The sequence below is a fragment of the Hippocampus zosterae genome, chromosome 9, assembly GCF_025434085.1.
Source record: "Hippocampus zosterae strain Florida chromosome 9, ASM2543408v3, whole genome shotgun sequence".
NCBI classification, from domain to species: Eukaryota; Metazoa; Chordata; class Actinopteri; order Syngnathiformes; family Syngnathidae; genus Hippocampus; species Hippocampus zosterae.
In genome coordinates, this window is record NC_067459.1 from 16,914,751 (window position 1) to 16,938,156 (window position 23,406).

The following is a 23,406-nucleotide window of genomic DNA, read 5'->3' on the forward strand; positions in this document are numbered from 1 at the left end:
AAACGGGGCGCAAGGGAAATCGGGATGAATAATAGAAGATATCGTCAGAAATATTTCACAGGCACTGCAATGGCGGCGCAGGCAGAAACGCTAGTAGATAAAACCGAAATCTCCACATCACTCACTGCTTCCCCTCGCTCTCCTTTAGGTCCGGTCGTGCCGAAGCCTGACCCTGGAGATCCCTTTCAAGGTTAGAACAAAAAAGAGGTGTCATTTGGACACTTCCCTGCTTCGGAGTGCTTATTTTCTTCACTGCGGGTATTCGTACGGCACGATTACTGACTTTCTCTCCTCTCTGTCCTGCGTCTCCCTTTGTTCCTTTGGAGCCTTCAAAACCCGGCAGACCCGGTTCTCCCTGGGGCAGACGACCAAAGAAGACATGTCAGGCTATCATGGTAAAATTGATGATATGGTATGAGATGATATGACTTACCTGCTCCCCTTTCTTCCCGATGGGACCTTGAACCTGGAGGATTTGAATACACAGTAAAGTCAAGAATGTACAAAACGGTTCATTTTTCGACCTATTATTTGACAGACAACTCACACTGCGTCCTGGTTCCCCTCGTGCACCTTCACTTCCCTGAGAAGACACGAGTTATTTAATCCTTTGCCGGGATACTCATTACATATCATCATGAAAGGTTCTGCAGTCGAATCACGTCGCAGCTGACCTGACCCATCTGGTACGATTACTCCTAATTGAATCTGTCTCACCTTTTCTCCCGCCGCTCCGATGGGCCCTGGGGAACCCTGAGAACAATTGGAAAAACTTAAGACGTGAGACTCCCGCTAAAAGTCGGGTTATGAAACAAAAAGGGCCATGCGGACGCTTTATATTCACCCTCAACCCCGGTGGTCCTGGGGTGCCTGGCTTTCCTGGATCCCCCTATGAAGACATGAGAAAAATTAAAGGATCTGAACACTCATCTACCATCCAGTCAAACGACATTATGCTTACTCTCTGTCCGGTTTCACCAACAAGTCCTCTTTCGCCCTGCAAAGAAACAAATGCGCAGTCGGGACATAATGTTCTGAACTAGTGTCACCCAATGCTTCTATGTGGCATAAAAATCTCATCATTTCAATTTAATGCAACCGCATTTTTTTGGAGCGCAAAAGAGCTTACATTTCCTGTCACACAAAAGCACTCCTCTTCAGTTTTTTCGGACAGCTTTGAATATCATTTCACTGAGATAGACCTTCACGCGGTGACAAAAAGAGATTAAATTTATGTGGTCCATAGTCTGGCCAGAGGGAGTCGGTATTATGTTCATAATTAGCTTCTACTTCTTTTTTTTGTGGCCGATGTCTCCAAACTGCGCTCATGCAAACAAACACAATACACTGCGTGGATAAATTCCACTTCGTTTCTCAGGTCTTTGAAGTACCAAAAGTGGTTTTTGACATGTAGCTGTCTGTTGATTATTTAAAATCACACACACACACACACACACACAGCATGCACTGCATGCATGATATAAGCCAGTACACACTGGCTCATATCTCCTCTTACCCGGTCTCCTTGCGATCCCGGCTCACCCGGCTGACCTCGATCACCCTTTTGGAACAGAGCGCGATAGAGGTCAAGTCTTCGAATAAGATGCTGCAGCGCATCTCATTTTTCATACCTTTATCGTACCTTACTGCCAATTTCTCCTGGGGGCCCACGAGGACCCTGAAGAACATAACAAGAGTCTTAATGTGTACAGGCAAGCGCCGACAAAGGGTGTTCACCCTCATGTATCCAAAGATGAACTAAGTTCAACTACAAAGAGCTTGAGCGCTCCCCATGTCTTCTTCCTCTGTAAATTGTTCAAATGTAGTCGGAGCCACATGACACCAATACCGAGCTCGTTGTTTCCTCGGCTGACCCACCCTGTCACCAGGTTCGCCCTGCCTGCCTGGTAGTCCGGGCTGGCTAACTGCACTGTCACCCTGTAAAACAAGAACAAGGGAACACATTTTCAATGACTAATTTGTGGAGGAATGAAGGAAATATTAACTTTAAAATGCATACAATATACAATACAAACATGAAAATAATATCTGTTTCATTGAGCCAATACACATGACAAAAAAATGAAACACTTCAATATGTTATTTTTTTTAACAATATTATTATTGTTATTATTATTATGAGTGCAGAGTCAAATAATTGGCCTTGCTCTCTGTTCCCGCTCTAGTCACTGATCGCTCCAATCATTTCACATCAACAGACACTCATATCAGCTTCAAGGCTGTCAAAGGGAATTTTCACATTGAAGTGCAGTATTATCAACAGTGCAATTGCTACGCTAGTTGTTTTTTTGTTTTTTAATGTACTGGACATTCGGACATAAAGTGTATAATCAAAACATGATCGAGCAAAAGATTCAGTGGTTACCACATTTTCAAGCAACTTACTTTAACTTACAGCAGTTTACTTTTTCCAAGTACAGTATTTCACAGAGTACCCCAAAACAGAGAGCATCTATAGCAGCACCAGGCCAAAGCAAAATGATGACAACTTCATATTGAAATGTGTTTAATTTTTTTTTTCCACCTGCACCTCGGTGACTTAAACAGCAAGTCAACCTGCCTTGTCTCCTTTGGCCCCCTGTGAGCCGGTCAGCCCTCTAGGACCTTGCACTCCTGGAGGTCCTGGAGAACCCTGATTATAAAAAGCTCATTAGTGAAGTACGAACCGCCGCATGCACACAGAATTCATTTGCCAACGAAGTGTGTCAGCAGGTTGATTGGGATGTGCTTACTGGGGAGCCTTTCTCGCCAGCTATGGGTACCCCGCTGCCGAATCCTGGAGGTCCCTAGTAGCACATAGATAAGAGTTGAGAGTCATTATGCATGCAGGTTCCTCAGGATATTTCTGCAAGCGGAAGACAAGATGGCAATGGGGTGACTCACCCTCTCTCCGGGGCTGCCCTTGTCTCCCTGCAGAGGAGAGAGAGAGAGAGAGAGAGAGAGAGAGAGAGAGAGAGAGAGAGAGAGAGAGAGAGAGAGAGAAGAAAGCTTAACATTTTTTCAAGAATGAACTTGCTCTCGTAAAGGTTATGGTTCATTTGCATACCCTAACCATCTAGTCCAAACAAAAGATAATACTTTGACAAGTCCAACACAAAACCATCAACATAGTTCTCCATATTAAAATATAAAAGGTGAAGCTTTAATGGCTGGCTGGAGTTAAATGAATGAGAACTCAGTTAGAATGCCTTGTGAAGTATTGATGGTTACTTAATGCTTAGGTAACGTACTTACAATAAATGGGGGGGGGGGGGGGAAGAGAGCTCTCAATAGACGTAATGACTTTCTGGGGCTGAGATAACCTCAATTCTCAGCGGCGCCACGAAACCATATTATGGCTCAATGCTACCACCATGTGCGCTATTGTAAAATAACAACGTCCAATTTATTTGGAGGTTGATGCTCAGATGTCACGTGTTGGTTGTTGTAGTCTGTCCGTTTCTTTAATACGCTCAAGTAATAATCTTAAATATGACAAATGATAAATCTCATCAGATGAAGAGAAAAAAAAGTGTTGTTTTTCCATCCATAGCAATACATGACAATGTATTTAGATGTTTTAAAAATCCCCAAGCCACCATGTAATGAATAACAAAACAAATGATCCATCACTGTTCATTTATGGCAAGAGTAAGCATTGGTTTCCGTCTTTTCTAGGTTCTCTGTGGCTACTCTGCATTCCAACAGCCTAAAAAATAATTGTAGTGAAAGGGGATTTTCTTTTTTTTTGTTTTTTTTTACTGTAATGTATCTAAATACAATGAGGGAAATACTAACTCTGTGGTATGATGCAGTTTTTCATACAGCTCTTGTTTTTGGTCTCATTTCTTTTTGTAGTTGTGGCTCGTGTGTATTTAAAAGTTGATACAAAATTCACAAAAACAACTTATAACTTGTGAGCAGTGAACAGAATAGAAAGAAGGCTAGGGTCGCCACCTTAATGGAGAGTCCTGGCGTTCCTGGTACCCCCGGGCGACCATCCTGCCCCGGTATACCAGGTATTCCCAAGCTACCTTTTGCACCGTCGCTGCCTGCCCGACCAGGGGTCCCCTGAAATGACAGAATTAATGTTCCTTAGCTTGATATTCGACCATTGCTGAACCAAAAATGAATTCATAATTCTGATTTACAAATTCTGCCACCCGCAGGATCATTTAACCCTGTAATGCCTGACGCATCAAGGAATAGCCAGAAAAATCTGATTTTTGGGAACTGAAATATTATCCACACAAATATTTTTGCCATATCATGTTGCTTTAGTCGTATCCCATTTATAAGCATTATGTAGATTACATCAAAAAATGAACATTTGGGGAAAATCCCATTTTAAAAATGCAGTACTAAATTTGATACAGATAATTTCACGTAATATAAAGGAATTACATAATGAAAATGCATGTATCAAATATGATACAAATGGCATTATAAGGTTAAGTTGGGCAAAATTGCGATTAATATCAAATCAGCTAGTTTTGTAAGCCAGTAAACCATTCCATAATTTGTGTGAGTTCTTCTTACGGGTATTCCAGGGATGCCTGGTTCTCCCTTCCTCCCTGGAAAGCCAACTCCCGATGTAGATCCTGGCTCCCCCTGAAGCATTCGTAAGGTTACAGAGAACCCATTCTCACACGGAGCTCTCGCGTGTACAATCTCTTGTAGATCATTAGGAGAGATCATAGCTCAGCTCACCCTTTCACCTCTCTCTCCCTTTGGTCCTTGTGCGCCTGTCACACCGGGTTCACCCTGAAGTGACAGAAAATACAATATTGGAACGATGCTTTGTGATATTAGAAGGCATCTTTGAGTTGAGGATGACTTACTTGGCTTCCTCTGACACCAGGTAGACCCTGTAAACCCTACACAACATAACTCATTATCGCTTTGCTAGAACATCATGCGCTCAATTAATAGATTTTTGATTCAGGTTTTCGCTGCTTACAGGAAGTCCTGTGTTTCCCGGGGGACCTGGCCGCCCCGATAAACCTGGATTTCCATCAATACCAGGGAAACCCTATGAAGATTCAATGGTTAGATACGCCCAGACAGGCATGATATTGGTGAGGTTTGAGTTTTACTCACTCTCTCCCCCTTCTCCCCTTTTGACCTTGCTGAGGGATCAATAGGACCAGAAGGCCCAGGTGGACCTTGACGCCCTTCAGGACCCCTTGGACCATCTCTTCCGGGAAATCCGTCACGACCCTATATTACGTACATGCATGCAAAACAGACAAGGGCAATTTGTTGTTGGGAAAAAAAAATTACAAAAAATAATAATAATAAACAGGCCATGTTGTGCGTCAAGTTCTGTGACCATGCACTACAAAAAATATATCTCAATAAGATCATCTTTCCTCATTGAAATGAAAGGAAATGCCATGAATCCATTCCAGCAATCCCCCCTTAAAAAACGACATTTTTGTACTGTGTATTTATTTAATGAGCGATTGAGACGTTGACATTTGTTGTTGTTGTGTACCCACCGTTGTGGTTCACTTTGATATTAATACAGTACTCCCTCGTTTATCGTGGTTAATGAGGACCAAAACCACCCGCGATAAACGAAAAGCCCCGAAGTAGCGACCAATAAACATATACAGGTAAAAAATATATATACAGTGTATATATTTTTTTTTTAAGTCCGCAAAGAGTCCGCAAACGGTCTGCGATAAGATGCAAAACAACAGCGAGTCACATAGAGCAACATATACAGCACTGTATATGGCTATGGATGGGTTTGTTTTTTTTAATGAATATGTTTGAAAAAATCCGCAATGCACTGAAGCCGCAATAAACGAACCGCGAAATAGCGAGGGATCACTGGATAGGGTTGTTTAAAAGGTCAAAAATATGACTTCAGTTCATGCTATTGCATCATCATACTTCGAGGTGTTTCTAATGCAAAGCATTTTGTTTTACAGGTTATTTTGCGGGAGCAACACGACTTCATGTGGTGCCATATAAATGTAACACGAAGGACTTACAGGTTCTCCTTTGCGGCCATCGACGCCGTCTCTGCCCCTCTCACCCTAAAAAATATAACAATGATGCATAAAGAGGAGAAAAACCAAAGTACAACAACATGCAGAAGAAAGAAAAACTTGCACTGCACCCTCTCTCCACGATCTCCCTTGTCTCCCTGTTTAATTAAAAAAAAAGAGGAATTTCGTCATGAGGAGCAAAGAAAAGGAACAAAAACCCGTAGGGTGCGTCTGAAAGTCCTACGATGCCCTGTTTGCTCAGTGCTTAATCAAAGTAATCCGAGCTTATGACTGCAATGACAAATGCTGTCATAAAATGTCAAACTTAATATGACTCACCCGCGGACACTGAACAGCACACGGCTCTGGACCTGGCGTTTCCTAAACACACAAGCGCCACGAGGAAGAAAAGGTGAGATGAAATACACACAACGAAGCGGAATGAAGAGCAATTCCCACCGTTGATATTCTGGCAATACCACAGAGCAAGTCTGCCAGATCAGCGTGTATCGCGTCCAACTGGGAGGCATCGCGCACATACAGAACGTTCTGAGTGCGGCCTTGTGTCACTGCCCGCCGCAGTTCCTCGGTATCGGCCTGATCTACTCCGACTGCCAACACGTTCACACCTGGAGAACACCCACCCATAGTATATGATTTTAATGAGTGGAAAGTTGCATCTACGCCAGCCACGTGTTCATCTATCCAACGCAGTCAAACAATACGTCAGACCACCTTAGAAATGTATTTGCACAGCCTGACTCAACCATGTAGTTTCTCACCTGTCCCTCGGAGGTTGGAGGCTGCGAGCGTGAGGCTGTCCGCGGATTTTTTGTCAGCAATGATGACAATAACCCCAGGGACCCCTGGCCTTCTTCCAGCGGAGGTGGTGAGAAGATATTGTGTGGCGAAACTCACTGCCTGGCCTGCGAAGCGAAATTGACCACATCCAAGTGACCGACAACACTTTGAAAATCTTCTTGCGGATTTTGTTTTTCAACACTGACCAATGTTGTTTCCGGGACTTTCACTAAACGGTGTCGACTGAATTTCTTGGAGCAATGTGTCTGAACTGCTATGACGATTGAGTTGGAACCAGATTTTGGGTCTATAACCATAGATGACAGCCCCCACCTGGCACGAGCAGAAAACAAAATATGAGCGGGTCAGTATCAGAAAATAAAGAGACCAAAAGAAACACTCAACCTGTTTAATGCAAGTGTTTTTAATAGTTTTTTTTTACCTGTGAGTCACGCACTCCAATCGTTTTGAATGAACCCACTGCACTTGTGAGAAGAGCGCGCAGAGATGCGACAAGGTTAATCCGATCAGTAGATGCTGGCACGAGGAAGACCACATCCAGACGTCCACCGAGACACACTGAGGGTAAAGACGTTTTCATATCAATTCTCTTAATTCCGAAGGGGTGGTAGGGATTCGTTTTAGGGCAAGAAGACACATTTTGATGTGATGTGCAATTGCCTGACAGAAATGTCAGTTCTCTGTTCACCAGTAGACAGACAGAATTGTGTCAAACTGCGCCCTTTAGCAACTGTATCACTGACAGGGATGGAAAAAGGGCGACAGGATTTTGGTAGCTGTAGTGGGAACATTTTCAATAATACCAGAAATATCGGGGGGGGGAAAAAATATATATATATATTTATATATATATATATAGAGAGAGAGAGAAATAGATATATGTTTGTGTACTGCTCTTTCTTTCATTCATTCATTCATTCGTTCATTCATTCATTCATCTTCCTAACCGCTTGATCCTCACTAGGGTCACGGGGGGTGCTGGAGCCTATCCCAGCTGTCTCCGGGCAGTAGGCGGGGGACACCCTGAATCGGTTGCCAGCCAATCGCAGGGCACACAGAGACGAACAACCATTCGCACTCACACTCACACCTAGGGACAATTTAGAGTGTTCAATCAGCCTGCCACGCATATTTTTGGAATGTGGGAGGAAACCGGAGCACCCGGAGAAAACCCACGCAGGCCCGGGGAGAACATGCAAACTCCACACAGGGAGCCCGGAGCTGGAATCGAACCCGGTACCTCTGCACTGTGAAGCCCACGTGCTAACCACTGGACTACCGGGCCGCCCTCTTTCATTCTACCTCAATACATTGTCCACATGGATAAAAAAAAAATCCATGTTTAAGCCTTACCGGTACGTTCGTTGGCAAAAGTCTCTCTTCCCAGTCCACTTTCAAAAGTGGGTTGGATGCTGAAGCGGTACTGATGACCCAGCCGAAGTCCAGTCACCTGGTAAGAACTTGATGAAACGGGCAGTGTGACGGATAAGCCTGGACCCCGGTCTAAGAAATGTTGGACGACAATCAGTGGACTGCAAAAGTGAGTGTATCTGTAAATAGACTGAATCAGCGATGCCAAACCACATTCTTTACCATTTTCCTTTTTCCAGCGCAGAACATACCCTTGGACACCTGGTAATGGCTGCCAGCTCAGCCGTACAGAATCCTGCGTTACCTCTGCTACTCTTAAAAGTGTGGCCGGGAGGGGAGTACCACCAGCTTCATGCAGAAATTCAGCACATTAGGAAAGGTAAGGATCAACATGAAACTCGTATATGACGGATAAACTGGAAACAGAACTTACGTGTTGTGATTCGGACAGACACCGGCGTTCCTTCGCGGTTCTGAAATAAAGCCATGACCTTCACCACATACTGGGCTCCGGGATCCAGTCGGTCTAGTTCCACGGTGGTCACGTCTCCGCCCACCAACTGACTTGTCTCCTCGCCACCTATGGCCAAACAGTGAACAAGTTAGATATTGGACACCTAAATAATAGTCACAGAGCTTTGATGTATTCAAAAAAAAAAAAAGGACGGTGAGCTCCGTGCAAGACCAACCATCTGTTCTTTTCCACGACACCCGATAAGCTGTTGCTCCTTGGACGCCAACCCAAGATAATCGAACAACCTCTCCTGGGTTCTCCTGGACTTGGAGCGATGTCACCGTGCCGACAGAGGACTGATCTGGTTCTGGGGTGCCAGACAGTAAACGTATTTCAATTATTTGTCAAAAACGTATTCATATGCGCAACGCTCCTGTCGTTTTTAGAGCAACATGCTGTACATTGTATTTCAACTAAGTTCAGTACCTGTTCTGATATTGAGGGAGCCGGGACTTCCCTCTCGAGAGCCACTCAGCGCAGAAACAAACACACTATAAATAGTATCTGACTGGAGTCCGTCGATGGTGAAGGAAGAAACATCGGCTGCCACGTTTCGGGTTGTTTCCACTCCTGCATTAAATCACAACCAACAAACACATGATGCATTTATTTGGAGCGCTGCACGTTTCATTCAAGCTGTCGCTAACCATCAACATCATTGCGCCATCTGATCTTGTAGCCAGTTGCCCTTAAGGTCGGTAACCATTCTATTCGTATCCTTTGAGGTGTGACGTCGACGACGCGAAGGCCATAAACCGTCCCACTGTGCGGGTTGGTCCGAGAGGCCAGCGTCAACGCCTCCCCGACGCGGTCGTTCATGATGGCTGCCACGCCAAACACCAACGCCTCATCGGGTTGCAGGCCTTCGATGGTAAAGCCTGAGCTTTCTGCCCCGACGTCACACGACTGCTCTCCACCTGAAAAGTAAAATGAGAAAATAGAAGTCAAACACATAAAAAGCAAAGCACCTGTTATGAAGGAAAATCCAACTTTAAGCATTTAAAGCGCAAGTAACACATATGATACTGTATTGTGATACAGTCAAGCACTGTTTTTCGCAGTGTAAATAAATTACAGGTGGCAGACGTTGCATTATTTTTATTACTGATATGTTGAATATGTGCCTTGAAAAATATTCTACAAAAAAATGTAACAACGAGTTTGTTTTCATATGAGGTACACTTTCGTCAAAAGGCTTGCATTTCCTTGCTCACAAAAAAAATGGACTCGAGAGAAATGAAAAAACGGTCAAGCGGAATGATGAGGCTACGCCATTATGTCAAATACCCAGTACACAAAAAAAAAATAATGGTGACATTATCCCATCTACAATCCGAACAATGAATGAAGGCAAGCCACATTTGGCAACTTACTATTGCCTTGTCTCCATGTGATCCTGTAACCTGTTGCTCCATTCACACCTGTCCAAGCTATTCGAATTCTCCGGCTGTTTGCTTGCGCCACTCTGAGATTCGACACTCTGCCAATGTCTTGCTCTAGAATGAAATGCCCACCAGGCAAAAAGAAAAGGTTCAGAAACCACTAGGTTAATTTTTTGCTCCCTGGAAAAAAGGGTAAGGTTCATACGAAAGAGCTAAACAAAAAAATGTGTGACAACATGACACACCTGGTCTGACAAAGACACTGGCCGGCTCGCCTTCATTGTCTCCGACCAGCGGTATTACACTGACATCATAGGACACGCCCACAATCAGGTCTCGGAGGTCAAAAGTCGTCTGGTTCCCAGGGACAATCTGAACATTTTGTACTCCCACTGGCATGAAACAGTAAGATCATGAAACTGATCATTCATACACGAAACAACAGGGTTTTTTTTTTTAATTCAAAAAATAAATCAGTGTACCCTCAGGACTTTGGATAATGATGCGGTACTGTGTGGCCCGAGCTACACCAGTCCAGCCAAGCCGCACCCTACCGCCCAAAGACTCCAAGACTCGCAGGTTGGACACCCTCCCGACTGGCTGTACTTCTGTAATTGCAGATGTATATCAACATTAATAAAACCCCATTAAGTAGTTTGTGGAATTTAGCCCACAAATACCAAGTTATATCAGAGCTAAACAAGTGGCAACATGATCTTCACCAACCTCTATATGTGGTAGAGACGGGCGTGGCTTCCTCACGACCCTCAAACAGTGTGTACAGAGTGATGAGGTATTCTGTGTTGGGCCGAAGCCCAGTCAGCTCATATTTGCTGGTGCTCCTGGGTAAAGACAATGTCTGGGGACTGCCACCTGTTGACAAATCATTTCAATAATATGCCCAAACTATTTTCTGTTACATCAACATTTTCTCATTTTATGTAATTGTCGGTGAAGTCATCGCTCATTATACTGCATATGGCGCGCCTACCCGACAGAAGGCTGTCGTGTTTCACCGCCATATTTCCGCTACAGATACTTGAATGAGATCAATTTAGCCAACGTAGTTCCTCAGCGTAATGTTCACAGCGTGTGTAACAAACGCCATGCAGTTCCTCCGTCACTTAACACGGATACAAGAAGTTTACGTTTTTGGAATAACATTTTGCTTGCATCTCTGCTACATATTATGGTGGTTGGCTTGCCAAGCCTGGGCTCTCTGAGGCACTGTTAATTACGTGCGCTTCGAGCATAGGTCATTGCATTCTATTAGTTTACCACAAGATGGCACTAAGTTGTGCACTCTATTATTATTCTGAAACTTCAGATATATGCGCACACATATATCACACACACACACACACATCTGGATTAGAATATGAACATGTACCAAATAAAATGTCCGTTGAGTTAATCAGAAAGGAATTACTTATAACCAATTGATGCGTGTGGTCGCATTTGACAAATCACCTTCTCCCGCCCGCCACTCCAGGCGGTAGCCTTGAGAAGACGGAATGATTCTCCATGTGAGTCGGATGGAGGAGGGACTGGTGATCGCTGCATTGAGGACCTGCTGCAACTGGCGCTCTGAGGAAAACAGCAGTTATTAAAGTGATGATGTGCAGGTTACCTCATCACATTGCAGACATGATTATCAAACGTAATGGACAATGATGAATGAAGAGAAAGGCAGTGTCCTTCTGTGGCTCAAGTGAAAGATTACAATTGGGCCGCAGCAGGTCATCCAAAATTCTTTAAAAATCAAGTGTGAAGCACATTAAAGCGATAATTAAATGAAGACACTGGATTACTTTATGCCAAAATATCAGGACTGTCCCTTCATCTGTTGAGCTCTAAAAGGTCAATGCCCAAAATATTTCCAGTTATTGCTTTATTTAGCATACCATCCCCTCAAGTCATGTAGTTGCAAAGAGGTTTGATCAAAATCTTAGAAAGCACTTTTTTTTATTTATTACCATGTTCATTTACTGTATGTACAATATTTTCCCTTCACAACAGTAAAAGCACAATGGAAAAGCGGCTTCCCACTTTTCCAACCAACGCACAAACTGGGATAGAGATGGAGATTATGCCGTAGCGTATTGTTCACAATTCCCATCTCTGAAAGCAGGAACAAGGACAGTCAATGACTCAGCCTTCAGACAAAATTAAAAGGATACCATATGGACATTGGTCACCAGAAGCAGATGGTGTGTGTGCGTAACGACCGCAGGTGTAGACCTTTTTGCGAAACGGAATGAATGCGTAACATGTACTAGCTTTTCTGAAGCAAGCCAACAAACATTGAAGAAGTTTCCCCATCAATGGTGTCTGTGCCCTTTGGTTTCCTTCTTAATGCAGCATGACACTCTACGGTATATTTGAGCTTTGCACAGGAAGCTTTTCCCATTTGGTGTTGAGGTTAAAAGTACTTCAACTTACCGATGGTGAATCTGGCTGTTTCCCTGAGTCCCTCAACATTGCCCTGATAGAGTGGAATCACGGTGAGAATGTACTCTGTGTCTGGCTGAAGTGGAGATATACTGAATGTCTCGCTGTCTCCTGCAACCTCGGCAGTTTCAATATCTAGACCTGTTGCGAGGAAAAAAGTTCAAGTCAAAGTTGGAGCATTTCAATGGCCATGCCCCGGTTGCTGTCCTGACCTGTGACTGCTCCCCACGCCAGACGGTAGGCAACCGCTCCGTTGACGCCTCTCCACAGCACACGAACGCTGCTCTCTGACTCTGTCTCCACTGATAACTGCCGCACTGCCTCCAGGCGCACTGACATGTGCCGTCGAACGAAAACACACACACACACATTCATTCATTCCTTCATCTTCCGTACCGCTTGATCCTCACTAGGGTCGCGGGGGGTGCTGCAGCCTATCCCAGCTGTCTCCGGGCAGTAGGCGGGGGACACCCTGAATCGGTTGCCAGACAATCGCAGGGCACACATAGACAAACAACCATCGACGCTCACACTCACACCTAGGGACAATTCAGAGTGTTCAATCAGCCTGCCATGCCTATTTTTGGAATGTGGGAGGAAACCGGAACACCCGGAGAAAACCCACACAGGCCCGGGGAGAACATGCAAACTCCACACAGGGAGGCCGGAGCTGGAATCGAACCCGGTACCTCTGCACTGTGAAGCCGACGTGCTAACCACTGGACTACCGGGCCGCCCACACACACACATGTATACATATATTTATAGTGTATTATATGTTACAATACAGCAACAATACATGAATGGCCATATCCTAGACTGTATAGTTAATTTACTATACATTTGTGATGGTCCGATACCACTTTTTTTCCCAGGCAGAGTAGAAGTGCTACTCTACAGCATATTATCTGTCATGGTTTCGTGACGAAAGTGCGGTGGGCGTGTTTGTTTGGCAAGCGGAACGGACTTGGTAAGTGAGCATGAGAATATCTGCGCTTGCCAGATGGCCACCTGAGTGGAGGTATTCGTCCATTTTGCAAAGTCGGCTAACAAAATGTAGACATTCATTTTAACATCAATCTCTCCACAAGGCTTTTATAGGTCCTACTCTACCCAAAAAGATTATGTCAGGCCGGAATCACTGTTCTGGTATCAGCACACAAACCGAGTACAGATTTAGAGTGCCACACAATATATAGATATATTTACTTTTGATTGACACAAAACATGCGACTAACATTAGCCCAAGCAGCACAATAAATAAAGTCTAATACAAGGCTAAACATTAAATGTGTCAAACAGTAAAATATGAACCAATAAGTATGTATCGGCTGTTGTATGAAACTGAAACGTAAATATGGGAAACAACCTCACCGGGTCAGTTGTACTGCACAGTCAACCCAAGGAAATCCACTATTACCATCTGAGTAAATTCAGCATGTCTGACAATGTTTTGATGAATCTCTTGCGTGGGTGTACATGGTCATCGCTTGTCAGCACGTGGTCACGGAGGCTACTCACAAGTGCGGGCAGTGAGCGTAGCTGGAGATGCAGAGTTCCGTGGGAATAGCGGGTAGAGGCTAAAGACGTACTCCGTGTCGGGTTGAAGTGATTCCAGCTTGACAGATGTGGAGTCCGCAGACAAAGACTCCACCAATTGCTGACCAGATGGCAGACCTACTCTTACGGATGAGAAGCAAGGCAAAGAAACAGAATAAATAAGTTGGAGCTAATTACATCCACACATACCGTGTGTTGTTTGTATACACTGTATAAAGTCACGAGTCAGACATTTTTGATACAGATGACTGCATCGGAACGTGTAAATCTCATCATGAACACATGATGAAAGAAGTTATATGCTCATACTGAATTTGTCAAATGTGCCTAAGGCGATGGCGGTGTGAAGATTACAATCAGTAATGCCAAATCCTCATCTGTAAAAGTAAACAGCATCACTGACAACTGACTCACACAAACAGCAGCTGAGATATTCGAATAGCGGCGCTCCACGTGAGACTGGCACTCCTGCCACACGTTCAGGCTAAGAAACACTTTATATCAGCCCTCGGGGGACACGCCTCGCTCGCTTCAATCATGATACAGACAGCCAGATAGTGACACCATTACAAACTATGACGCGCCCAGGAATTTTATGAAAATTAACTGACAATCCGCGAGAGTATTACTTCATTTACACTTTAGAGTCAGGTTAAAGAGTGATACAAATCTGTCTGATATTTTGGGTAATGTTTCGGCAGTAAAGGTGTACCTGACAGCTAATGCCTCAAGGCAGCAAGTAGTTAAGTGAACTGATGTTCTTACTCGGCCTTGACTACAGTACATTCTCAAGTTGTTTCAAACGCTGCCGCCAGCAAGTTATTCAAGACTGTAGCTTCTTATCCTGTTCGTTTTGACTTCACCATTTCATTCTCCTTTGGCAGGCCGTGGAGAAATCAATAGAATCAATATCCTAATTAGCACCACTTAAAGGGCAATTCAATAAAGCGGAGATGCTGCAGTTTAGGACTTTGAATATTCTCTATTAAGAAAATGGAAGGCAAAGGTGTGTGCCCGACCTCGTGGTCCGTAGGTCAGTTGGTAGCCCTGGACAGGAGATGAAGGCTGATCCCAGCCAAGCGACAGACTGAAGAACCCTGCTTGGATTAAACGAAGACCTGAGATCCCAGGCAATGACCCTACATGGAAGAGACATTCGTTTTGCATATTAGGACATGTTTATATGTGTAGAGAAGTAAAAATCTGTTTTCAGCCTCCATGAATTTATTGTAAAATGACTAAAATGTCAGTCATTGGCAATGATGGTTTTTCAAGAAACACAAAACACAGGTTTGATCCAAAATTGTATTTTGAAAAGCATATCTATAATATGCGTATATCAGAGTGATTATGCGGGCTTAAAATTGATAAGTAACACAATGTTTTTGGTCATATTAGCAGAGCACTAAATGTACACTTGACTGTGTGTGTCAGCAACATCAACCACAATATTGCTGTTGTTTTGGGGGTGCTTAGAACGCATTAGGGCTATTTACATGGAAAACACGTCTCAACTTACAAAGTTTTCCAGTTAAGAAATTTCTCCCATAAACAATTAATTTTTATAAGTCGAGGTATCACTGTAGACATTTGGATCATCTGCGGTACCTGGGTGTTACTTACTGGTTTGTTGATTAGCGGACACCGATTCTCCAACACTGTTGGGGTATTGAGCAATGACAGTCACAAGGTAGTCTGTTCCCGACCTTAGAGCTCGTGCAGTAAAGCTTCTCTGACTAGCAGCCAGTGTCTCCTGCAGGAAGAAGTGTGTTCAGACACAAGGAGCAAAGGGGAATTTAAAATGAAAACATCAACAGCATCTGTATAATAAGCACAGATACTTCGCCTGAATTCCCCATAGAGCACAATCGACTTAAGCTATAATTAGCTTCTTCAATCTCAGTCATACCAAAGCAATAGCCAGCCACCTGCCCATAATAAATACTCCATCTATCTCAAACGACCTGCACTCACCTGCCGCATTTCTGCTGTGATAGGTTGACCCTGGCCAGAGAGGGGCACATACTGGACCACATAGCCCCTCAAGGGCCCACCTGCTGAATTCCAGCGGAACCTGAGTGAATCAGACGTCACGCCTGTGAACTGAATGTTGGCTGGACTGGAATACGCTTCTAAGAAGAGAAGAGAAGCTGTTTTACACGGAGCAGACCTGGACAATCAACACACTTGGCTGTCATGCGCTGTGTGGATGAAAGTATTGAGACACACTTAAGAACTAATATCCATCCCTCATTTGACCAAGGCCATTGAGACAAGACTCAGTGTACATAACAAGGATGAAGGCATCCTTTGGATGAGTTTGGTGAGGAAAAACTGAAGTTCCGACACTTAACTCCATTAGGCACCTTTGGGCCCAAAAATGTAATGGAAAGTCTTCCGTGAAGAGTGGAAGTTGCTTGAAACGACCCATTCCATAGCTTCATCTGTTTGCTTTTGCTTTCCTTGTATAGTATACCGTGTCCCAACACTTTTGTTCCACCCGTAAGTTTGTTTTTGTTCCGTTATGTACCATCGCTCGCATAGACTCCGCCTACTTCGGAGCACACCCGGGGGCTCACAAGCGGAAGAAGAGTGCCGAGCAGTTTGAAGTCGCCGACAAAGGAGATGAAATCACTGCTTGGCTTGGAGGAAATCTCTGACAGTTCCTCACTATCTGCGCTCTTGACGCCTGGCAAAAAAATGCGGAAGGAATCAGAGCTGGTCTTTGACAGCGAGCAAACTGCACCTGCGATGCCTACCAACTGCAAAGATGTGTACCCCTTGACTACGCAGCTTCTGTGCTGGTTCCTGCACGCTGTCCTGGGACTTCCCGTCCGTGATCAAGATGGCGATCTGACAATTCAAAGGAGCATTAGAGGGCTGAATAATAGCATTAACATTTCAGTGACCTGGCTGCCTCCCACACCTTCGGGACGTTTCGGCTGTATGTGGGGTTGAAGAAATTATCAGCGACAAACTTGAGACCAGCACCGCTGCGCGTATTTCCGCCCTTGTAGTTCATATTCTGCACAGCCCTGATTAGCTCCGTTCCATTCAGGTATGTTGTCAAGGGGAACTCGACCCTGGATTTACAGAGGGATCCATTCAAACCTGACTAATTTGTGGGAAAGAAGTCAACTTCAGTGTCATCATCAGTTACCTGGCGGTGTCACTGTACTGTACAGCCCCAAAGCGAATTCCTGTCTCGCTGACAGAGCCTGCAAAGGGTTTGATGATTCCGGCTATAAAGCCCTTCACTTGCAGGAAGTTAGCTTTGCCAATACTGGAAGATCCGTCCACCAGAAAAACAATGTCTGCCGCTTGCACATGATCACATCTGCCTGTAAAATGGAGAATGCATAAAGAGACACAGGGGTGAAAATATTCAGATGCCCAATATGAAAGATGGAGGCTTTTATAGTTCGTTCAAAGAGCAAATGGTCACCCTGAGCTTCAGCGCGTGTCATGAATGACAACAGCAGCAGCAACGATACGGTGAAAATCCACGGGCTCATCTTTACAACCTGGGGGGGGGGGGGGGGGCACAGAGGAAGCATTATGTTACAAATTGTGTGTTGAAATGTTGATAACATGGTATCGCAACTCTAGCAACAGTTCGTTGCTGAACTCATTGACTCCCAAAGACGTTTTTAAACGTCTTTTCAGACATGGACCAGAATTGGCTGGTACTGAATGAGTTGAGTATAGCCACATACAGATTTGTCAGTGAATTGATTTCACCATATTCTAAGGCACAGTCAAAACAAACTCCCCATGTATATGTATTGCCGAACTTGTTCTGGGTTGCAGGGAGCTAGAGCCTATGCACAAAGACAATACCCTGACTTGGTCGTCCATCAATCTCAAGGCACATTTGGACAGACAACCTTTGACATGAACATTTTCACTGAGTGTGAATTGAATCCACGTTGGCTGGTTGGTAGTCAGGGCAAGTGAGCCATTGACGACAACACTTTCAACATAAATACCGCCAACTTTACGACAAACATTATGGATCGCGCGTTGCCTTTGCATATGCACAAGCTCAGCAAGATCAAGAAAAAACAATTGTTTTTGACAAACAGCTCACAGATGTCGGTCGAATTCCAGAATCTTCACTCGCCTATACAGCATATGGCAGAGACAGTAATAATAATCAAAACGCCATAAATACTGCAACTATGCAGAGAAAAACAGCAGAGTGATTTTTTAACATCACAAAGGAATGCGAAAAAAAAACAAAACAACTATTCATCATTTGGAACTTGGTCATTTTCATTGCGGGGCCTGCCTGAGCCACATCAGAGTGTCAGAGTGCCTCCGTCAGAACCGGTACTCATGAAAAAAAACTGTACTTCATTCATCCTGACAGCTTTAATGACACAAAGAATGCTTTAAAAACGGTTTTCCATGTTGTCCTCTCTCATCACAGGGAGCACAACAGCTTACCGGTAATTTCACTCTACATTGTTTTGGCATCAAGACTGAATTTTTCCCCGCAGTCATCTGCAAAGCACCGCAGGGTGGAAGTCGGAGACTTAATCATAAAAGTCCATTTCCATTCAAAGACAATGTCAGTCCATGATCAAGTTAGCGATCTTTGTTTAAAATTGAATTAAATGTAAAATACCGCTACATGCTCGTGCCTCTTCTATGACTTTCCAACAGTGGAGAACAAGAAGGGCGGACCAGTTGTAATTATACAAAACAAATGAGCGGGAGATGTTGAAAGGATACACCGGAACAATTTCCTCTGCCTTTGTTCCTGTTCCTATCACTTCCCAATGTCCCATCTCAGAAGCCAACTTTTTTTTTTTTAATGACAGCATAGAGTATTTAAAAGTGCCGCAAATCTCACTATAGTCCACACCTGGATTCTTTCAAAAGATGACTAAACCCACACGAGACCACCTGAGAATGGAACATTGCAAATGAGTATAAAAGCCCTGAATATAAACTCCACCTTAATTCAAGATGACAGAGAAAGAGATGAAGTCTCATTGCAAAGTTTATGGAGGAAGCCCAACCCGCAAGTGAGTTCCAGAAGCTTAACGCCAACAACATCACAAAGTGGTGATTTAGGGGCAAGTCGGAACCATCACAGAAACCAGAAATGGCAATTCCCCTCAGATATAGCGTGCAAATGGTGGGAGATGCTGTCACTCGGCCAACATGCCATGTAAAGAATAGAACTGTGGTTGATACATGGCAGCGTATCATAACAATCCCTTAGTAGTGTGAAATGCCTTCCTGTGGGCTTTGCGCGGCATAAACATTTGATTTTGTGTTAAGTGCTATAATCCCCTGCTGATTCCATGAAATCATTTCACTCATTTATGTCTCTGAGTTTTGCTTTAATGGTAGACTGCAAAAAACTGGTGGGTGAACTGAAAATTGCAAAGCCTCAAGCTTCAATAACATTTTCAGTTGAGCAGTTCAACGAAATGTTTTCAGCTTTCCTGCATTTCACAACAAAGAAAGAAGTTGCCACTTTTATGGAGCCCCGATTTGGAGCTGGACGTTAAAACAGTTTGCTTGATGTGTTGCAAAAACTTTTTTTTACATTGTATTAAAATATATCCACATATTTTGGAAACATTTAATGTCATAACTATCCCAAACAAGCCCAACATCTTGTTCTTCACCCTGGTGTAAAAAGTCAACTATTTCAAGAAACATCAACACATTTAAATATTTTTTGCAGAATGTACACTGAACTTTCTGTGCATGTACACAGTAAATCCCCCTGTAAAAATTCTAAGATGAACATATGCAGACAAAACAGAGCCCCCTAATGAAAGGATCACATCCTGCATAAATTAGTCAGTTCCTAATCCAAACTAAACATCCTCTGCAACCCCAAATCTGCTTGCCTGTAGTCTCCTATTACCAGAACTGTTGCACAACATGATTTAAAAAGCCAGATGGACTGATACAACCTTAAATGAGTTTCCTTCTCAAGAATGAAAAGGAATGAATGTACTCACCCACGCATCCATTCAAATGCTTTCAAGTATGTCCACTAAAGTGCTAAATAGTCCCAGATTAACTATATCAAATGCCTTCATCAATAACACATTTGGGATGAGTCCAGAGGGTTCCACAGCCCAAAACGTACACCGAGTACGTCCACGGCAATGTGGAGAACAAACAAAGATAAATGAGGAGGAGTGATGAAGAAAGATGAGTGAAGGTGAGACAGGGAAGAGGAGGATTATGTGTCATCACTGCACTTAAAGACTTTGATAGACATTGTTTAGACACCCCAGACATGTGCGGAGGGGGGGGTGGGGTGGGGGGGTCTATGTCTAGTATGTGCCAGGCCACAAGAAAGACGTGAATGCTGTCAGATGGCGAACACACAACACAAAAGCGACGGAGGAAGCGAAGGGATGATATTCATTTTCCCCGGTCTGCACCATAGTGTGCGAAGGACCAAAATGTTCTTCTCTTGCACTAAATGACTTCAGCTGTGTTACATTTGAACATTCCTCATTTTCCAGCGCAACTCTTAACAACGGAGGTTGCTCACGAGAACTTACAGATTTTTATCAAGCTTTTTAAACACCTCCAACCCAACGATGTTAAACGTTAACTCATTCAGTACCAGCCAAAAGTCTGAAAAGACGTTTAAAAACGTCTTTGGGAGTGAATGAGTTAAGCATGTGAGACACATTAATAGGCCACAATTATTTCTGTTTTATTTTTTTTCAGAAGAAAATGTAGACGTCTACAATCCCGCTTACTGCAAGAGAGCAATACATTAAGGAGTGGTGCTTCTTTGGCTACATTTCAATATTGTTCTATATGAAGATCAAGCGTGCGCAACCATGTGCATGCAGAGCAATGCCTGAGAAGAATTAAACAGGGAGTTTTAAATTACATCCTAAACAGTTCATTAATCATGTGGTATATCTCCTCCTCAGATCAATATGGTCGGAAATAACATGATAAAGTCTCACCTAAGGTTCTTTGCTCCGTGTACCGGGCTACCGCTTGCTGCTCTGTGCTCCACCTGTAGCATATCCAGCAACGCTCCCAACTCAGTTTCTGTAGCGCTCCACAGCTTTGGGCTGCTGTGCGTCACAACGTATCTTACGACGCGTTTGGAGCTCAGCAGTTGGCGTCCTGCATCCCTACAGGAGAGTGTCAAAACTGCAAAGGGTTTTTGTTTTTTTTTCGGTTACTGGGACAGCTTTGTCTGGTGTGGCCTCAACACAAGCAGCAACATCAGGGGCGGTAGAAGAACAGTTCAGACTTGTTCAGATGCCTAAAGGGTACGACTGATTTCCCTCCTATATCTCGAGTCAGCCTCCTTCGCTTTGCCTCTTGTCCCTCCCTGCCCCACGTGCAGGAGATCTGGAATAGATGAAACTGGAACAAAATGCCTATCTCCATTCGAATCGGTTCAAGGCGCTTACCGTCATGCAATGTAGATACACTGTGGTAAATAAATAGCTTTTTGGGGTATTCCCAATTGGGCGGAAAACCAAGATGTTCTGCTTGTACACTTTTAACCCTTGGTGCAAACAATTACCATATGAGATCAATTTATGTGAATTGTACATTGAGGGCTATGCAGACACAATGAAAGGGTGGACAGTGTATCATTATCCCACAGGGGAGCTGAACCTGGAACATTTAGGTCACTTACATTTCAATTAATAGACTATGGTCATTTAGAACAATGTATTTTTGTGGACCTACAGGTATGTGACAACGTTTTGATCAGAACTTTGTCCAATTACTCAAAATTGGCAAGAACCAGGCATCGCTTGTGCTCACCTTCTCACGGGCTATAATTCAAAATTGGCACCGCAAATGACAGCCTACAAAGCGATCGTCAACATAAATCAGCACCTTTCAAACGGATTCAATAAAACTGTGCGGTTATAATCGTCCAAGGGAGTAAACAGCTACACAGGCAGACTGAGAAGGGCCTGAAGAAATCAGTGCGCGGCAGATGTGGAAGGCGCTCTTATAAAAGCCATGTTGCAGCCCTCATGTTCTCCAGACGAGTCTTTATGAGCATGAATCGGGATAGTCAAGCACGTGGGAGGGTCCGCTTCCATCTTCACTTTGCACACAACATTCCATCTTCAAACCACAGTTGAGCATTTTGAGAGCATTCTATTAGTCTGCTGTATGTAAGGAAAACCATGTACTCATTACGGTGAAGCTACACATCACCATGTGGTGCGTTTTCAGTCAATGGGTCATTTTCTTTTCCACTTGATGGCACATTATTGTGGGAGTGGATTTTCTTCAGTCATTAAAAACAGACCGGCGCCTTCATATTCTTTTGCTTCTAATGTTTGTTAATCATGTTATACTAAAAAAAGAAAAACAATGGGCAGTTCCCATCAGGTTCTCTCTTGTGCAGCTGGACAGTTGTGCAGCCAGGCTTTCTATTGTATTCTCTAAATACCGTCTGTCTTGAAGAAGAACAGCAGGCGCACAGGTGACTTCCGCTGTGACAGAAGCTGGGTAGAAAAAGAGTGGAAAACAAACAAGGGAAGCCGTTAATAGTCAAGTTGAAGTTAATGTTGACATTTGGACAAAGTAAAAGGTGGCTATTGCGAATGAGACCAACGTTTTGGGGGGGAAATGGGCCTCGAAAGTCATACGAGAACCAAACAGCACGTATGCATAACAAAATGTCATATCTCACAACATACTGCATTGCTTTCAAGTGAAATCATATTTGTTTGGAAATACGCTGTGTATATGTTTGAGGATAGTTGCTGAAAACGTGAGAAGACTGACAACTATACTGTAAGTGTTAAACTTATTCAGCATTTAATTTTTTCCAGATTTTTGGGGTGTCGCTAAGACAGTACCCAGTGCACCCCACTTGCACGTCCAATATGAGACATTTTTAAAATTAATTCATAGTGATAATACCGATTAATTCTTATTAGAGCACACGCTAGTGATTGAGGAAATAGCTGTCTGCCAGGAACATGATTTAAAGTTTTTTTTGAAAGTGTGTACCCCGCCCACTGCCCAAAGACAGCTCCGATAGGTTCCAGCACGCCCGTGACCCTCATGAGGATAGACCAGGGGTTCGGCAACCCAAAATGTTGAAAGAGCCATACAGGACAAAAAAAAAAAAACAAGAAACAAATATGTCTGGAGCTGCAAAAAATAAAAGCCTTCTATAAAACTTACAATGAAGGGAACACATGCTGTATGTATGTAGGAGACTGACTGTCTCCGAATTGTTAATGTTATTCATTGAGACAGTAATTCATGCCTTTGTCACATCCCGGCTCGATTACTGCAATTCCCTTTACTTTGGAGTCAG

At 43.7% G+C, this 23,406-nt stretch overlaps 1 protein-coding gene across 2 annotated transcripts in view; it reads right to left on the reverse strand.

The window, feature by feature from the left end:
• The window catches only part of col7a1 (collagen, type VII, alpha 1), a 54,251-nt gene extending 32,762 nt beyond the window's left edge, over positions 1-21,489 (reverse strand). The window contains exons 1-49 of one of the 2 annotated variants that reach the window (XM_052077349.1): positions 21,062-21,489; positions 17,545-17,623; positions 17,260-17,440; positions 17,026-17,182; positions 16,859-16,952; positions 16,630-16,788; positions 16,074-16,231; positions 15,723-15,852; positions 15,119-15,238; positions 14,061-14,216; positions 12,752-12,871; positions 12,531-12,680; positions 11,559-11,675; positions 10,815-10,961; positions 10,571-10,696; positions 10,334-10,480; positions 10,080-10,202; positions 9,354-9,623; positions 9,133-9,276; positions 8,882-9,013; positions 8,626-8,772; positions 8,415-8,540; positions 8,175-8,324; positions 7,243-7,379; positions 7,007-7,133; positions 6,782-6,925; positions 6,459-6,628; positions 6,339-6,380; positions 6,131-6,157; positions 6,003-6,047; positions 5,101-5,220; positions 4,961-5,032; positions 4,842-4,877; positions 4,711-4,764; positions 4,540-4,611; positions 3,958-4,071; positions 2,905-2,931; positions 2,754-2,807; positions 2,582-2,653; positions 1,879-1,938; positions 1,643-1,678; positions 1,517-1,561; positions 962-997; positions 845-889; positions 718-753; positions 548-583; positions 434-466; positions 284-355; positions 126-182 (exon numbers count right to left, since the gene is read on the reverse strand). In XM_052077349.1, coding sequence (XP_051933309.1) covers positions 126-182; positions 284-355; positions 434-466; positions 548-583; positions 718-753; positions 845-889; positions 962-997; positions 1,517-1,561; positions 1,643-1,678; positions 1,879-1,938; positions 2,582-2,653; positions 2,754-2,807; positions 2,905-2,931; positions 3,958-4,071; positions 4,540-4,611; positions 4,711-4,764; positions 4,842-4,877; positions 4,961-5,032; positions 5,101-5,220; positions 6,003-6,047; positions 6,131-6,157; positions 6,339-6,380; positions 6,459-6,628; positions 6,782-6,925; positions 7,007-7,133; positions 7,243-7,379; positions 8,175-8,324; positions 8,415-8,540; positions 8,626-8,772; positions 8,882-9,013; positions 9,133-9,276; positions 9,354-9,623; positions 10,080-10,202; positions 10,334-10,480; positions 10,571-10,696; positions 10,815-10,961; positions 11,559-11,675; positions 12,531-12,680; positions 12,752-12,871; positions 14,061-14,216; positions 15,119-15,238; positions 15,723-15,852; positions 16,074-16,231; positions 16,630-16,788; positions 16,859-16,952; positions 17,026-17,182; positions 17,260-17,440; positions 17,545-17,614 — 4,893 coding nt within the window. In that variant the 5' untranslated portion in view covers positions 17,615-17,623; positions 21,062-21,489. Of the gene's footprint in view, positions 1-125; positions 183-283; positions 356-433; positions 467-547; positions 584-717; positions 754-844; positions 890-961; positions 998-1,516; positions 1,562-1,642; positions 1,679-1,878; positions 1,939-2,581; positions 2,654-2,753; positions 2,808-2,904; positions 2,932-3,957; positions 4,072-4,539; positions 4,612-4,710; positions 4,765-4,841; positions 4,878-4,960; positions 5,033-5,100; positions 5,221-6,002; positions 6,048-6,130; positions 6,158-6,338; positions 6,381-6,458; positions 6,629-6,781; positions 6,926-7,006; positions 7,134-7,242; positions 7,380-8,174; positions 8,325-8,414; positions 8,541-8,625; positions 8,773-8,881; positions 9,014-9,132; positions 9,277-9,353; positions 9,624-10,079; positions 10,203-10,333; positions 10,481-10,570; positions 10,697-10,814; positions 10,962-11,558; positions 11,676-12,530; positions 12,681-12,751; positions 12,872-14,060; positions 14,217-15,118; positions 15,239-15,722; positions 15,853-16,073; positions 16,232-16,629; positions 16,789-16,858; positions 16,953-17,025; positions 17,183-17,259; positions 17,441-17,544; positions 17,624-20,086; positions 20,267-21,061 lie in introns of those variants that run through there. The other variant, XM_052077348.1, reaches the window with a different exon arrangement.
• Between the last annotated feature and the right edge of the window lie 1,917 nt (positions 21,490-23,406).